The sequence below is a fragment of the Triturus cristatus genome, chromosome 7 (assembly GCF_964204655.1).
Source record: "Triturus cristatus chromosome 7, aTriCri1.1, whole genome shotgun sequence".
Lineage (NCBI taxonomy): Eukaryota > Metazoa > Chordata > Amphibia > Caudata > Salamandridae > Triturus > Triturus cristatus.
Genome location: NC_140590.1, coordinates 1,872,957,487 through 1,872,969,575, shown reverse-complemented (window position 1 = coordinate 1,872,969,575; position 12,089 = coordinate 1,872,957,487). Strand labels below are relative to the sequence as shown.

At 49.6% G+C, this 12,089-nt stretch overlaps 1 protein-coding gene across 2 annotated transcripts in view; it reads left to right on the top strand.

Moving 5' to 3' along the window:
• The first annotated feature begins 743 nt into the window (after window positions 1-743).
• Window positions 744-12,089, top strand: part of LOC146813558 (erythroid membrane-associated protein-like) — a 322,998-nt gene continuing 311,652 nt past the window's right edge. For both annotated transcript variants that reach the window (XM_085620339.1, XM_085620338.1), the window contains exons 1-2: window positions 744-864; window positions 2,930-3,025. In XM_085620339.1, coding sequence (XP_085476465.1) covers window positions 807-864; window positions 2,930-3,025 — 154 coding nt within the window. In that variant the 5' untranslated portion in view covers window positions 744-806. The remainder of the gene's footprint in view (window positions 865-2,929; window positions 3,026-12,089) is intronic.

The following is a 12,089-nucleotide window of genomic DNA, read 5'->3' as shown; positions in this document are numbered from 1 at the left end:
AACAGCTGTTATACTTCTCTCTAAATTACATGAGCAGCGCCACCTTGTGGCAGACTGCCCTAAGTGTGGTGTTGACAATTAGGTGCCGGTGCCGAGCACCAGAAACCAATTAAGTGCCGGTGCTCAGCACCGGAAAGCTCTGGCTCAGAAGCTGGGACCGGGCCCGGGGTTTGAGCTCTATCCAGTGGGCCCCAAGGTGCAGGAGCCCCCATCCTGCAAGCCAGTCGAGGGTCCTGGTGCTGGGGACAGTGGGTCCACCGGGGCCCAGGGAGGCTCTCCGTGGCCTAGCCTAGGGTTCGAAAGTTTGGACCGGGCCTGCGGCTTGAGCTCCGTTCGGCGGACCCTGAGGTGTGGGAGCCCCCTGGTCCTGCAAGCCATTCGAGGGTCCAGGTGCTGGGGACCGTGGTCCATCGGGGCCAGGGCAGGCTCACCCGACCTGGCTGGGGTTCAGAAGCAGAGACCGGGCCAGGGTGCGGAGGTGGCTGGCTAACTCCGCTCCGCTGGTGGAGCAAAGTTCTCTGCCCACTCTAAAAGAAGAAACAGAAACCCAGCAAAAGACACATACAAGCACCCACATACATACACACATACGGTGCACAGTGACACATGGACCTGCACCCCCATCATTCACCTCCCCTCACACACAGATTGCAGAATGCTGCCATCAGCACTTTCTAAGTGGAGTTTCCTGTATCTGTATCTCTTTTATAGATCCCTCCCTAGCGGCTCAAGAGACGCACTCATACCTGAGTACCTCTCACTGCTTCCTGCTCCTCTGAGTATCCTGAGCATCAGTGAAGGCTCCGATGGCATCGAGGAGGGCTCCGAGAAGGAATCAGAGAAGGAATCAGATATCTTCTACAGGTAATTCTGTTGCATTCTCCTTGGATGGAAGGGATTAAACATCATCTGAAGGCAATGGTTAGTGTTATACAGTCTGGACAGGGGAGCTGAAGACCCCCTCTTTTATCTAGTAGTGTGCTTGATGCAGTCTGAAGAGGGGAGCTGAAGACCCCCCTCTTTTATCTAGTAGTGTGCTTGATGCAGTCTGTCCAGAGTAAATGAATTATAGTCACTGCACTGTCTGTGCAGGGCAAATGTAGAAATCACACCTAATCGCAGCACACACAATGCAGCAGTCACATTTACTGCTGTGTTGCACAGGTGAGAAGGAATAAAACAGTGCTGTGTTGTATCTGCTAAGACTGACCTGCTGCTACTGTCGTATCCTTCTCTGGTGCTCTCATTAGGCTGTCTTGCACGATGCACAGATGTGCACTATGGTGCAGAGGTGTGTTTGTGCTGTATAGAGGATTTGTACAGGAAGCAGACCCTTCCAGTGTGAAGTCCTGAACTGAAACAAACTCAGAAGGACCCCAATCATTAGGACCCGTGCTGAGCCCCCCACACACATGCAATCTGTATGTCGGTAGTTTACATTTTGTGCAGGTCAATATTTCTATATTTGATATTTTAATGCACATCCACTGACAATCAGTCACTAGTCTTGATGCACAATGAGACAGCAACTTATTCTTGGCACACACTGACAATCAGTGGTCAGCAATGGCACTCACTGAGAGGGAATGGCCAGCATTGGCACACACTAAGACGCAATACTCAGCATTGGTGCCCAGACATGCACACCAGCACAGATTGTCCAGCTTTGAAAAACACAAAATCTCTCTGGTCAGCCTTGACACTAATTGAGCGTCCGTGGTAACATTTTACACACATTGACAGACAGTTCAGCTTTTGCACGCACAATAAGCAACCGTCAACAAATGGTGCATAGAGAGAGCCACAGTACAGCCTTATATACGCAGTAAGTGGCAGATGGATAAGGATCATACAGTGCGGCACAATACAAACTTTGTACATACAGTAAGTTTCAGTCCAGGTGTGGCACACACTGAGGGTTTCTAGCCAGTCTCCGGAGCCACACAGAGTCACTGACATGTCTTGCATCAAACTGAGACTTACTTCCAGCCTTGGCACATACACTAAGGGTCACTCTCCTTTCCTCACAGATTTTTTGCCTGGAGCCAATGCACACTGATCAGTCTTGGTGCACACTCAGATTCATTGTTTAAGCTTGGCATATCCTGAGAGCCACTGGTTGATCTTGGCAAATAAGTAGAGCCACTTACCATCTTGGCACACACTGAGAGTCAGTGATCAGTCTAGGCACACACTGAGAGTGAGTGATCAGTCTTGCCACAAACTGAAATTCAGTGACCAGTCTTGGTACCCACTGAAACTCAGTGACCAGTCTTGGCAAACACGGAGAGTCAAGGGCCAATTAGGGCACACACTGAGACTCAGTGACCCATCTTGGCAGACACCGAGACTCAGTGACTAGTCTTGGTACAAACCGAGACTCGTTGACCCGTCTTGTCACACACTGAGACTCAGTGATCAGACTTTGCAAACACTGAGACTTAATGACCAGTCTTGGCAAACACTGAGACTCAGTGACCAGTCTTGGCACACATCAAGACTCAGTGGCCAGTCTTGGCAAAAATTGAGACCCAGTGACCAGTCTTGGCACACATGGAGACTCAGTGACCAGTCTTAGCATACACTGAGACTCAGTGACCAGTCTTGGCACATACTGAGACTCAGTGACCAGCCTTGGCACACATGGAGATTCAGTGGCCAGTCTTGGCACACACCGAGACTCAGTGACTAGTCTTGGTACAAACTGAGACTCGGTGACCAGTCTTGGCACACACTGAGACTTAGTGACCAGTTTTGGCAAACACTGAAACTCAGTGACCAGTTTTGGTACCCACACAGACTCAGTGACCAGTCCTCAAGCACACTGACATTCATGGGAGTGACTTGACACACTAACTGAGGATATTACAAGGCATCCTATGATATGATATGTAAAGTTAAATGAAGTATTCTGTGATTTCTTCTCCAGGTGGCGATGGGATCCCTCGTTTAAGGAGGCAGGCGATAACCCTGGGAGTGATGATTGCAGTCAACGTATTCATAAACATCGTGCTCTACCGTCTGGGTAAGAAGTGTGGAGCTGACTTTCAGACACCCTAAGACCCCCGTGGCACGTGAAAGGGCCTCTCTGCCTCAGGTATGATTAGAAAAACTACAGATGAAAAGAAATAGAGGCTCCTGACTCTACATTGTAACCACAGAATTACAGTGAGCAGGTGGTCGTCGGCCGCAGCAGTAATGTCTGATTCAAAGTTTTGTCTTAAACATTGTTTCATATGTGCATTCTGCTGGATGATGAAGATGATTGTTAGTATTAAATGTCCCGAGGGGTGACAGTTGCGGAAGGCCCCTGAAGGGGGCGCCGTGGTCAGTGATGATGAGTCAGAGAGGTTTGCTGTGAAGAGCCGTCGAAGGCTCCTGAAGGGGGCGCTGTGGTCAGTGAGGATGATGATGAAGAGTCAGAGAGGTTTGCTGTGAAGTGTTGTGGAGGCCCCTGAAGGGGGCGCTGTGGTCAGTGACGATGATGGTGATTATTCGTATTAAGTGTTCCGAGTGCTGAGAGTTGCAGGGATGATGATCTGGGGTCATGAGGGCACACGCAGGAGCAGTTCATAACATGCAAAGACAATCCGTGTCAGGGGCCTCGTCATAGGGCCACTGCAGCTTGCACCACCCGTTGCCCCTGCGAGTGACAGCACCAACACGCTACTAACCATCGCACTCCTACACGTGTGACCAGACAGACTATTCCAGCCCCAGAGCTATCAGAATGGCTTGGGCAGCAGGTCCCAGTCATTATACTGAATTAATAAATAGCTGTTCTTCTCATCTCTGACTTAGACAAACAGCGCCACCATGTGGCAGCCTGTCACAGGTGCCGCTGTGGACAATTAAATGCCGGTGCTGAGCACCAGGTACCACTGGTTCAAATTAAGCCCCGGGCAGGAGTAAGTACACATTCTTGATAGTGTGTCTCTGGGGTGGATCAAGCGACACTGTTGAAGGCAGAGGCCTGTGAAGGACATTATGCAGCAGAGGTAAAGTGAGGGACAGAGACAGTGAGAGAGACAGTGACATGAGGTGTGTGATCTGAAGTGAGGTGAAGTGAAGGAGGCACATTTAAAGCTGATATTTGAGAGATAAGTCATGATGATGCCTCCAGTGGACTCACAGATAAACAGAAATCAGGGGGAAGTACAGAAAATGTAAGAAACAAGCAAGATGGCACAGTGGGCATTGCAGGGCCCACACAAGGGCCACAGAAGCCTGACATGAGCCCCTGTGAGGCTGACATGATGAGCACTTCAGACTGACATGAGCCAGACATGGGGCTGATATGACATGGATGAGGCGTACATGGTGCTTACAAGAGTCTAAAATATGGCAAACATGAGGCCCTGAGTTAGGTCACGTGGCCTCACCTGAAAACCAAGTAAGAGGCTGAGATAATGCTTACATGAGGTTAACATTAGACTAAAATGAGTCTGACATGAGGCTGACATGTTGATTACACAAAGCCATCATGTGCTCCCCTTATGCTAACATGCGTGGCACATGTGTTTAACATGAAGCTACGCAAAGCCCACAAAAAGCCCACCAAGGATCCCGTGAGTCTCTTCATGGGGTTTGTATGGAGGTCGGAAAGGGGCTGACCTGAGGTGACCAGGAAACTAATGTAAGGATCACACGAGCCTCACATGGGCAGCATGAGGCTCCCACCGGGCCGTTATGAGGGTCATAAGGCCCAAACGCATCCGTTACATCGGTGTAGCTGGGGGATAGCCATGGGGGGCAAAGGCGACAGTCTGCTCCCCGCTCACAAGGGGGCTGGAGCACTTTGAGGAGGCAGGGCAGTGCTGTTGTGAAGAAAAACTGGGAATAGTATGTTTTTATTACTTAAATTTAAAGCTGACATTCGGGACTAGAATCTGTACTTTTCCAAGAAATGCCAATCTGGTGTCTGGGGATAAAATGATTTTGAAAGGTAATTTGTCCTGAGATGGGGACATGCATTGCTGCTGGGGTTTGCTTGGTGCCAGAGGGCAGTTGCTGCTGGGGTTTGCTTGGTGCCAGAGGGCAGTTGCTGCTGGGGTTTGCTTGGTGCCAGAGGGCAGTTGCTGCTGTGGTTTGCTTGGTGCCAGAGGGCAGTTGCTGCTGGGGTTTGCTTGGTGCCAGAGGGCAGTTGCTGCTGTGGTGATTCTTTATGATTTATGTGCCGCCATCGCATCATCTATATCGATGCAGTTTTAAGGCCATAAATACAAGTTTCTGTCCAAGGCCATAGCCTGGAAGGACTGTTTAACCTTACAGATGCACCAACATCTGTATCTGTTAGATCTCTGTAACCTGAGCTGTAGCTCCAGTGTCTGAACCTGTGTATTCTCTCTATGCTGAGGGATAGCTCTGCTGTCGAGTGACTGAGATTTTGAGTCTTGTGTAACTTGCAATGGAGGCAGAACGTAGCCGGGTAGCAACGGAGGGCAAACCAAGCTGCGAAATAACTTCAAACATTGTGAGAGCAGCACCTGTGATACTGAATCCTAAATGTTCAGTCACTCTCTCCAAGGACCTATGCAAAGAGAGAAGTATCACAGGATGGGGTGACTGAGCTATCCCAAGAGAGTACTCACGCAGGATGGGGTGACTGAGCTATCCCAAGAGAGTACTCACGCAGGATGGGGTGACTGAGCTATACCAAGAGAGTACTCACGCAGGATGGGGTGACTGAGCTATCCCAAGAGAGTACTCACACAGGATGGGGTGACTGAACTATTCCAAGAGTACTAACACAGCATGGGCCACCTGAGCTATCCGAAGAGAGTACTAACACAGGCATGGGTGACTGAGCTATCCCAAGAGAGTACTAACCAGGATAGAATGACTGAGCTATCTGGACACAGTACTATCAGAGGCACGGGTGACTGAGCTATCCTAAGAGCGTACTAACCCAGGGTAGGATGACTGAGCTATCTCAATAAGTCAATCAACTGATCAGGAGTCTTGTAGTGCGTGACTACTCACCTGTAAGGTTCTCAAGGCGCTGGCTTCTCGAGAGAGGACTAACTCAGGATAGAGTGACTGAGCTATCCCAAGAGAGTACTAACACAGGCAAGGGTGACTGAGCTATCCCAAGAGAGTACTATCACAGACATTGGAGACAGAGATATTCCAAGAGCATACTCACCCAGGGTAGGGTGACGGAGCTATCTCAAGAAAGGAGCAATGTTACTCGCCATTGCGCTCTCCGTCGCATTTGGCTGGCCCCTTAGCTAGTTCCAATACCACGCTTAAAACACCCCTTACGGCCAAAATTGAGAGGGGTTTCCTCATCAATGTTAGATCATTAGTCAAAAACAATATAGCCTTCAACGAGTTTGTGTTGAGTGTAAAACCCTCTTGGGTGTTTTTAACGGAAACCTAGGCCTCGGACCCTTCCGGCCCGGAACTTATAGACGCCGTTCCCGAAGGGTATGCTCTTGGAAGACTAGATCGTGTGGGGCGTAGAGGGGGTGGGCTGGGAATCTTACATCGAATCTCCCAGTCCTGTCGTACCACCCTGCTATCTGCTCCCTCAGATCCTTTTCAGGCCTTACATTTTGTGATCACCTCCGCTCTTTCCGCTCCTTTTGTTGCGATTTTGATCTACAGACCCCCTGGGCCCAGAAATGTTTTTAGTCAGAATCTACTTAATATCTTAGAACCCTATTTTGGTTGTGAACATATGACGATCCTTGGGGACTTTAATTTTCATTTGGAGAATTTCGATTCCAAGGATTCCCTCTCCCTTCTGGATTCCATGTCCGCGTGTGGCCTTAATCAACTGGTCAAATTTCCCACTCATCAGGCTGGTCATATCCTGGATGGGGTCTTTTCAAATGACTCGAGGATTTCGACGGATCGACCCATTCCTTTGGTCTGGTCTGACCATCTGGCCGTTCCTTTGGAGTTTCAGGGTCCCCCTGCCATCTCCAGGTCCTACAGTCATAGCAGAAGAGAACCCAAGCGAAATCTTAAAGCGATTTCAAATGAGACCCTGGCGCCGCTTATTCCCAATAGTAAGCTCGCTAATGTTGGAGATGTCAACTTGGCGGCTTCTGAATTTGACTCCTCCTTGAGTAGGGCAGTTGATACTTTGGCCCCGTCACATTACGTTATTCGGCTAGGAAGAGTCCATCGGCCCCTTGGTTTACTGAACCTTTGAGACGCCTGAGGCAGGACTGTAGGAAACAGGAGAGGTTGTGGAGGGCGAGCTGGTACTTTAAAGAAAGGGAAAAACATAAACTCTCTCTTAAAAGGTACAAGGCGGAGGTAATCAAACAAAAGCAGGATTACTTCGCCAAGCTAACCACTTCTCTCTTGTCCGCTAGAGACCTATTTCGAATTGTCGATTCTCTGTGTTCCCTGCAAACTCCCAATCCCACTGTCAGTTCTCAAGATCTCTGCGATAGGATTGCTCAGTTCTTCCACTCCAAAATTGCTGATATATATTCCGCCCTGGAATCGCAAAGGGCCTTTCTGCCCCCACCCACCTCCATTCCTGTTATTCCTGGTGCTGGAATTGAAAATTGGACCGTTAAGGCTAGTCTGTCTAGCTTTCCCCCGCTTGCCCTATCCCAACTGGATATGTTGCTTAGCAAAACCAGGTCGGGCTCGCCTCTGGATCCATGCCCTCTCAAAGTCTTTAAGGACTGCAGGGAAGCCTTATTGCCCCCCCTTCTTGACATTATGAATAGGGCAATATATGAGGGTGTGTACCCGGCCGTGTGGAAGAGGGCGGTGGTCAAGCCTCTTCTAAAAAAGCCTTCCCTTGATCCTGAAATTCTAAAGAACTTCCGACCCATCTCGTTGCTTCCGGCACCTGCCAAAATGCTCGAGACCCATCTTAATGAACATCTGATGGCCTTTGTAGAAGCGCATGGGCTACTCGATCCGGCCCAACATGGTTTTCGGAGGTCCCATAGTACAGAGTCTGCCCTTACAGTTGTACTAAATAATATCCGCAGGGCCATACTACACTTCTGGTCTTATTAGACCTGACAGCAGCCTTCGACACCCTATCCCCTGTGACTTTGACAGCCCGTCTGAGGGAGATTGGGGTGGAAGGATCGGCCCTGAGTCTTTTGGCCTCTTTTCTGGATCTAAGAGAACAGAGGGTTAAATTAGGCGAATTCCTATCTCCGCCCCTGCCTGTCCAATGTGGGGTCCCACAGGGTTCGGCTCTTAGTCCGACCCTCTTTAATATCTATGTGGCCCCACTTGCCAAGCTAATAAGATCTTATGGGATGGAGGTGGTCTCCTATGCAGACGATACCCAGATCATGGTGTCCCTCTCACACCAGGACAATTCCTCTGCTCTCAGCTTCAGGAACTGCATGGAGGCAGTTTCTAAATGGATGATTTATAATTCCTTGAAGCTGAATGGTGTAAAAACGGAGGTTCTTGTCTTTGGTGGTGGGAGTGACCTATGGTCGGCTGAGTGGTGTCCCCCCTCTTTGGGACTGTGTCCTACTCCCACCCACTCAGCTCGCAATCTGGGTGTCCTGATTGATCTTCCTCTCTCCATGAATCTACAGATAAACAGAACGGTGTCGACCTGTTGGGGCATTATTAGAATCCTAAGAAAAATAAAACACTATCTTGCTCCTCCTGCGCGCAAACAAATTGTGATAGCACTTGTGACTTCACGTCTTGACTACTGCAATGCTCTTTACTCTGGTCTAGACAAGGGTCTGGTGCAGCGACTGCAAACTGTCCAGAACGCGGCTGCCAAATTTGTGACGGACGCCCCGAGGCTCTCCTCGGCTACTGCTGTTAGGAAGAGCCTTCACTGGCTCCCTATCTCTGCCAGGATCACTTTTAAGATCCTTAATTTAACATATGGGGTCACATCAGGCCAAGGAGCCGGAGGGATCAAAGATCTCTTAGTTCCCTATGTCCCCTCTAGAAATCTTCGGTCCTCAGAAAAGAAACTGTTATTGGTGCCTCGTTTCAGGAGAGCCAGGTGGGGGGAAGGTCTTTCTCTTATTTGGCACCTAAGCTCTGGAACGCTCTCCCCATGGAAATTAGAGCTCAACCGTCGGTCCCCCTGTTCAGGAAAGCATTAAAGACCTGGCTATTTGTTATGGCATATCCGTGAGCTGATCTCTGTGTTTTGATTATATTGTTAGGCGCCTTGATGCCTTCGGGCTTAGTTTGCGCGTTATAAATCGTTTTTCATTCATTCATTCATTCAACTCAGAATAGAGTGACTGAGCTATCCCAGGAGAGTACTATCACAGGCATTGGAGACTGAGCTATTCCAAAAGCATACTCACCCAGGGTAGGGTAACGGAGCTATCTCAAGAAAGGAGTAACTCAGGATAGAGTGACTGAGCTATCCCGGAGAATACTATCACAGGCATTGGAGACTGAGCTATTCCAAAAGCATACTCACCCTGCGTAGGGTGACGGAGCTATCTCAAGAAAGGAGTAACTCAGGATAGAGTGACTGAGCTATCCCGGAGAATACTATCACAGGCATTGGAGACTGAGCTACTCCAAAAGCATACTCACCCAGGGTAGGGTAACGGAGCTATCTCAAGAAAGGAGTAACTCAGGATAGAGTGACGGAGCTATCCCGGAGAATACTATCACAGGCATTGGAGACTGAGCTATTCCAAAAGCATACTCACCCTGCGTAGGGTGACGGAGCTATCTCAAGAAAGGAGTAACTCAGGATAGAGTGACTGAGCTATCCCGGAGAATACTATCACAGGCATTGGAGACTGAGCTATTCCAAAAGCATACTCACCCAGGGTAGGGTGAAGGAGCTATCTCAAGAAAGGAGTAACTCAGGATAGAGTGACTGAGCTATCCCGGAGAATACTATCACAGGCATTGGAGACTGAGCTATTCCAAAAGCATACTCACCCTGCGTAGGGTGACGGAGCTATCTCAAGAGAGTTATAACTCAGAATTGAGTGACTGAGCTATCCCATACCATATCATTCCTCACCATCGATCAAAGAGGTGGTACCAATCAGATCTGATATAGGAGTTTGCCATCAACAGGACAATAGCGTATGTAAGGGTAAACTCTCCAGATCACTGTACATTACTACAATTATGGCTCCTACTCTTATTATTGTCGTAACCAGATACGAAAGGTACGCATCGGAACTTTTTGTTTTAACCCCTTCGATGCTCATGACAGAATGGTTCCGTCATGAGCATCGGTGCCCCTGTGCTCATGACGGAACCATTCCGTCATGAGGTCAGGGGCACGAAATCCCTCTGCTGCAGACAGCAGAGGGATTTCTATTTAATCCCTTTGACCTTGGGAGCTGGGGAAGAGCTTCCCCAGCTCCCGAGGCCCCCTCCCTGGTTTCTGTGCAATGAAGATCAGCGCGCACGTCGCGCTGTCTTCATTGCGCAGAAACCGAAACTGAAATGAGCCTTTAGGCTCATTTCAGTTTCACTTTGTATGTGCTCAGGGGGCTATCTCAGCCCCCCGGGCACGTAGAAAGACGGGAGGGGTATCATTGGAAAAGGAAGAATCTCCCCAGTGGCTCCCCAAGCAGGGATCCACCCACTAGACACCAAGGAGGGGGGAGCGGCCCCTTAGGCAAGGGCTTTTGCTCCCCCCAAATATTTTTAGTGTCATTTAGTCTTTTTGCCCCCAATGGGGGGCAGATGGGGGCATTAGCCCCCAATCTGCCCCACCGGGGGGGGGGGGGCAAAAAGCCCACTAGACGCCAGGGAGTTTTTTGGGGAAAATTTTAATTAGGGTGGGGGTTGCCCAAAACGGGCATGCCCATGCCCCCACCCACTCTGCGCAAAAATTACAGCCTTCCTGCCCCCCCGGGGCACAGATGGGGCAGTAGTCCCCAATCTGCCCCTCCGGGGGGCAAAAAGCCCACTAGACGCCAGGGATTTTTTTAGGCAAATTTTAATTAGGGTGGGGGCATTGGCATGCCCGTTTTGAACAGCCCCCACCCTAATTAAAATTTGCCCAAAAAAATCCCTGGCATCTAGTGGACTTTCTGCCCCCCCGGGGGGGCAGATAGGGGCAGTAGCCCTCAATCTGCCCCCCTTGGGGGGCAAAAAGCCCACTGGATGCCAATGATTATGCTGGCTTTTTTTATGTGTGGGGGTGGGGGCTGCCCAGAATGGGCATACCAATGCCCCCACCCCCCAAAAAATAGCCACAGTGTTTCTGCCCCCCTTGGGGACATATCAGGGCAACCCCCTCCCCCCAGATGCCCCCCCCGGGTGGCAGAAAGTCAACTAGGCACAGAGTTGTTTTTAGCAATATGCCTACCTGTGGATTTTGGGCCCTAGTGCAGCCGACACATAGGGAAACCTACCAAACCACACATTTCTGAAAACTAGACACCCAGGGGCTTCCAGGGAGGTATGGCTTGCGTGGATCCCCCAACGTTTCCTTACCCAGAATCCCCTGCAAACCTCAATTTTAGGTGAAAAAAACACTTTTTTCACATATTTCATCACCGGGCTCACACAAATTTCCCACCACCCAGTGTTCCCCTAGGTCTAGCGGTAAAAATGGTGCCTCACTTGTGTGGGAGGCCCAAGTACCAGCGTCCACGCAGATTCCAGAACTTTCCACCACAGAAATGTGGGGAAAATGTGGTTTTTTTCACAATTTTTTAGGTTTGCAAGGGATTGTGGGTAACAGAACCTAGTGGGAGGCAGCTAAGTCACCCCATCCTGGATTCCCCTGGGTGTCTAGTTTTCAAAAATGTATAGGTTTGCTAGGTTTCCCTAGGTCCCGGCAGACCTATGGTTCAAAAACGACAGCTAGGCACTTTGCCAAAAAAGGGTCATTTTTCTCGTAAGTCTTTGGGGAACGCGGGGTGGGTGAAAATTTGTGGATCCACGCAGATTCCAGAACTTTCCACCACAGAAATGTGGGGAAAATGTGCTTTTTTTGTCAATTTTTTAGGTTTGCAAGGGATTCTGGGTATTAGAACCAGGTGGGAGGCAGTCAAGTCACCGCATCCTGGATTCCCCTTAGTGTCTAGTTTTCAAAAATGTATAGGTTTGGTAGGTTTCCCTAGGTGCCGGCAGAGCTAGGGTTCAAAAACTACAGCTATGCACTTTGCCAAAAAAGGGTCATTTTTCACTGC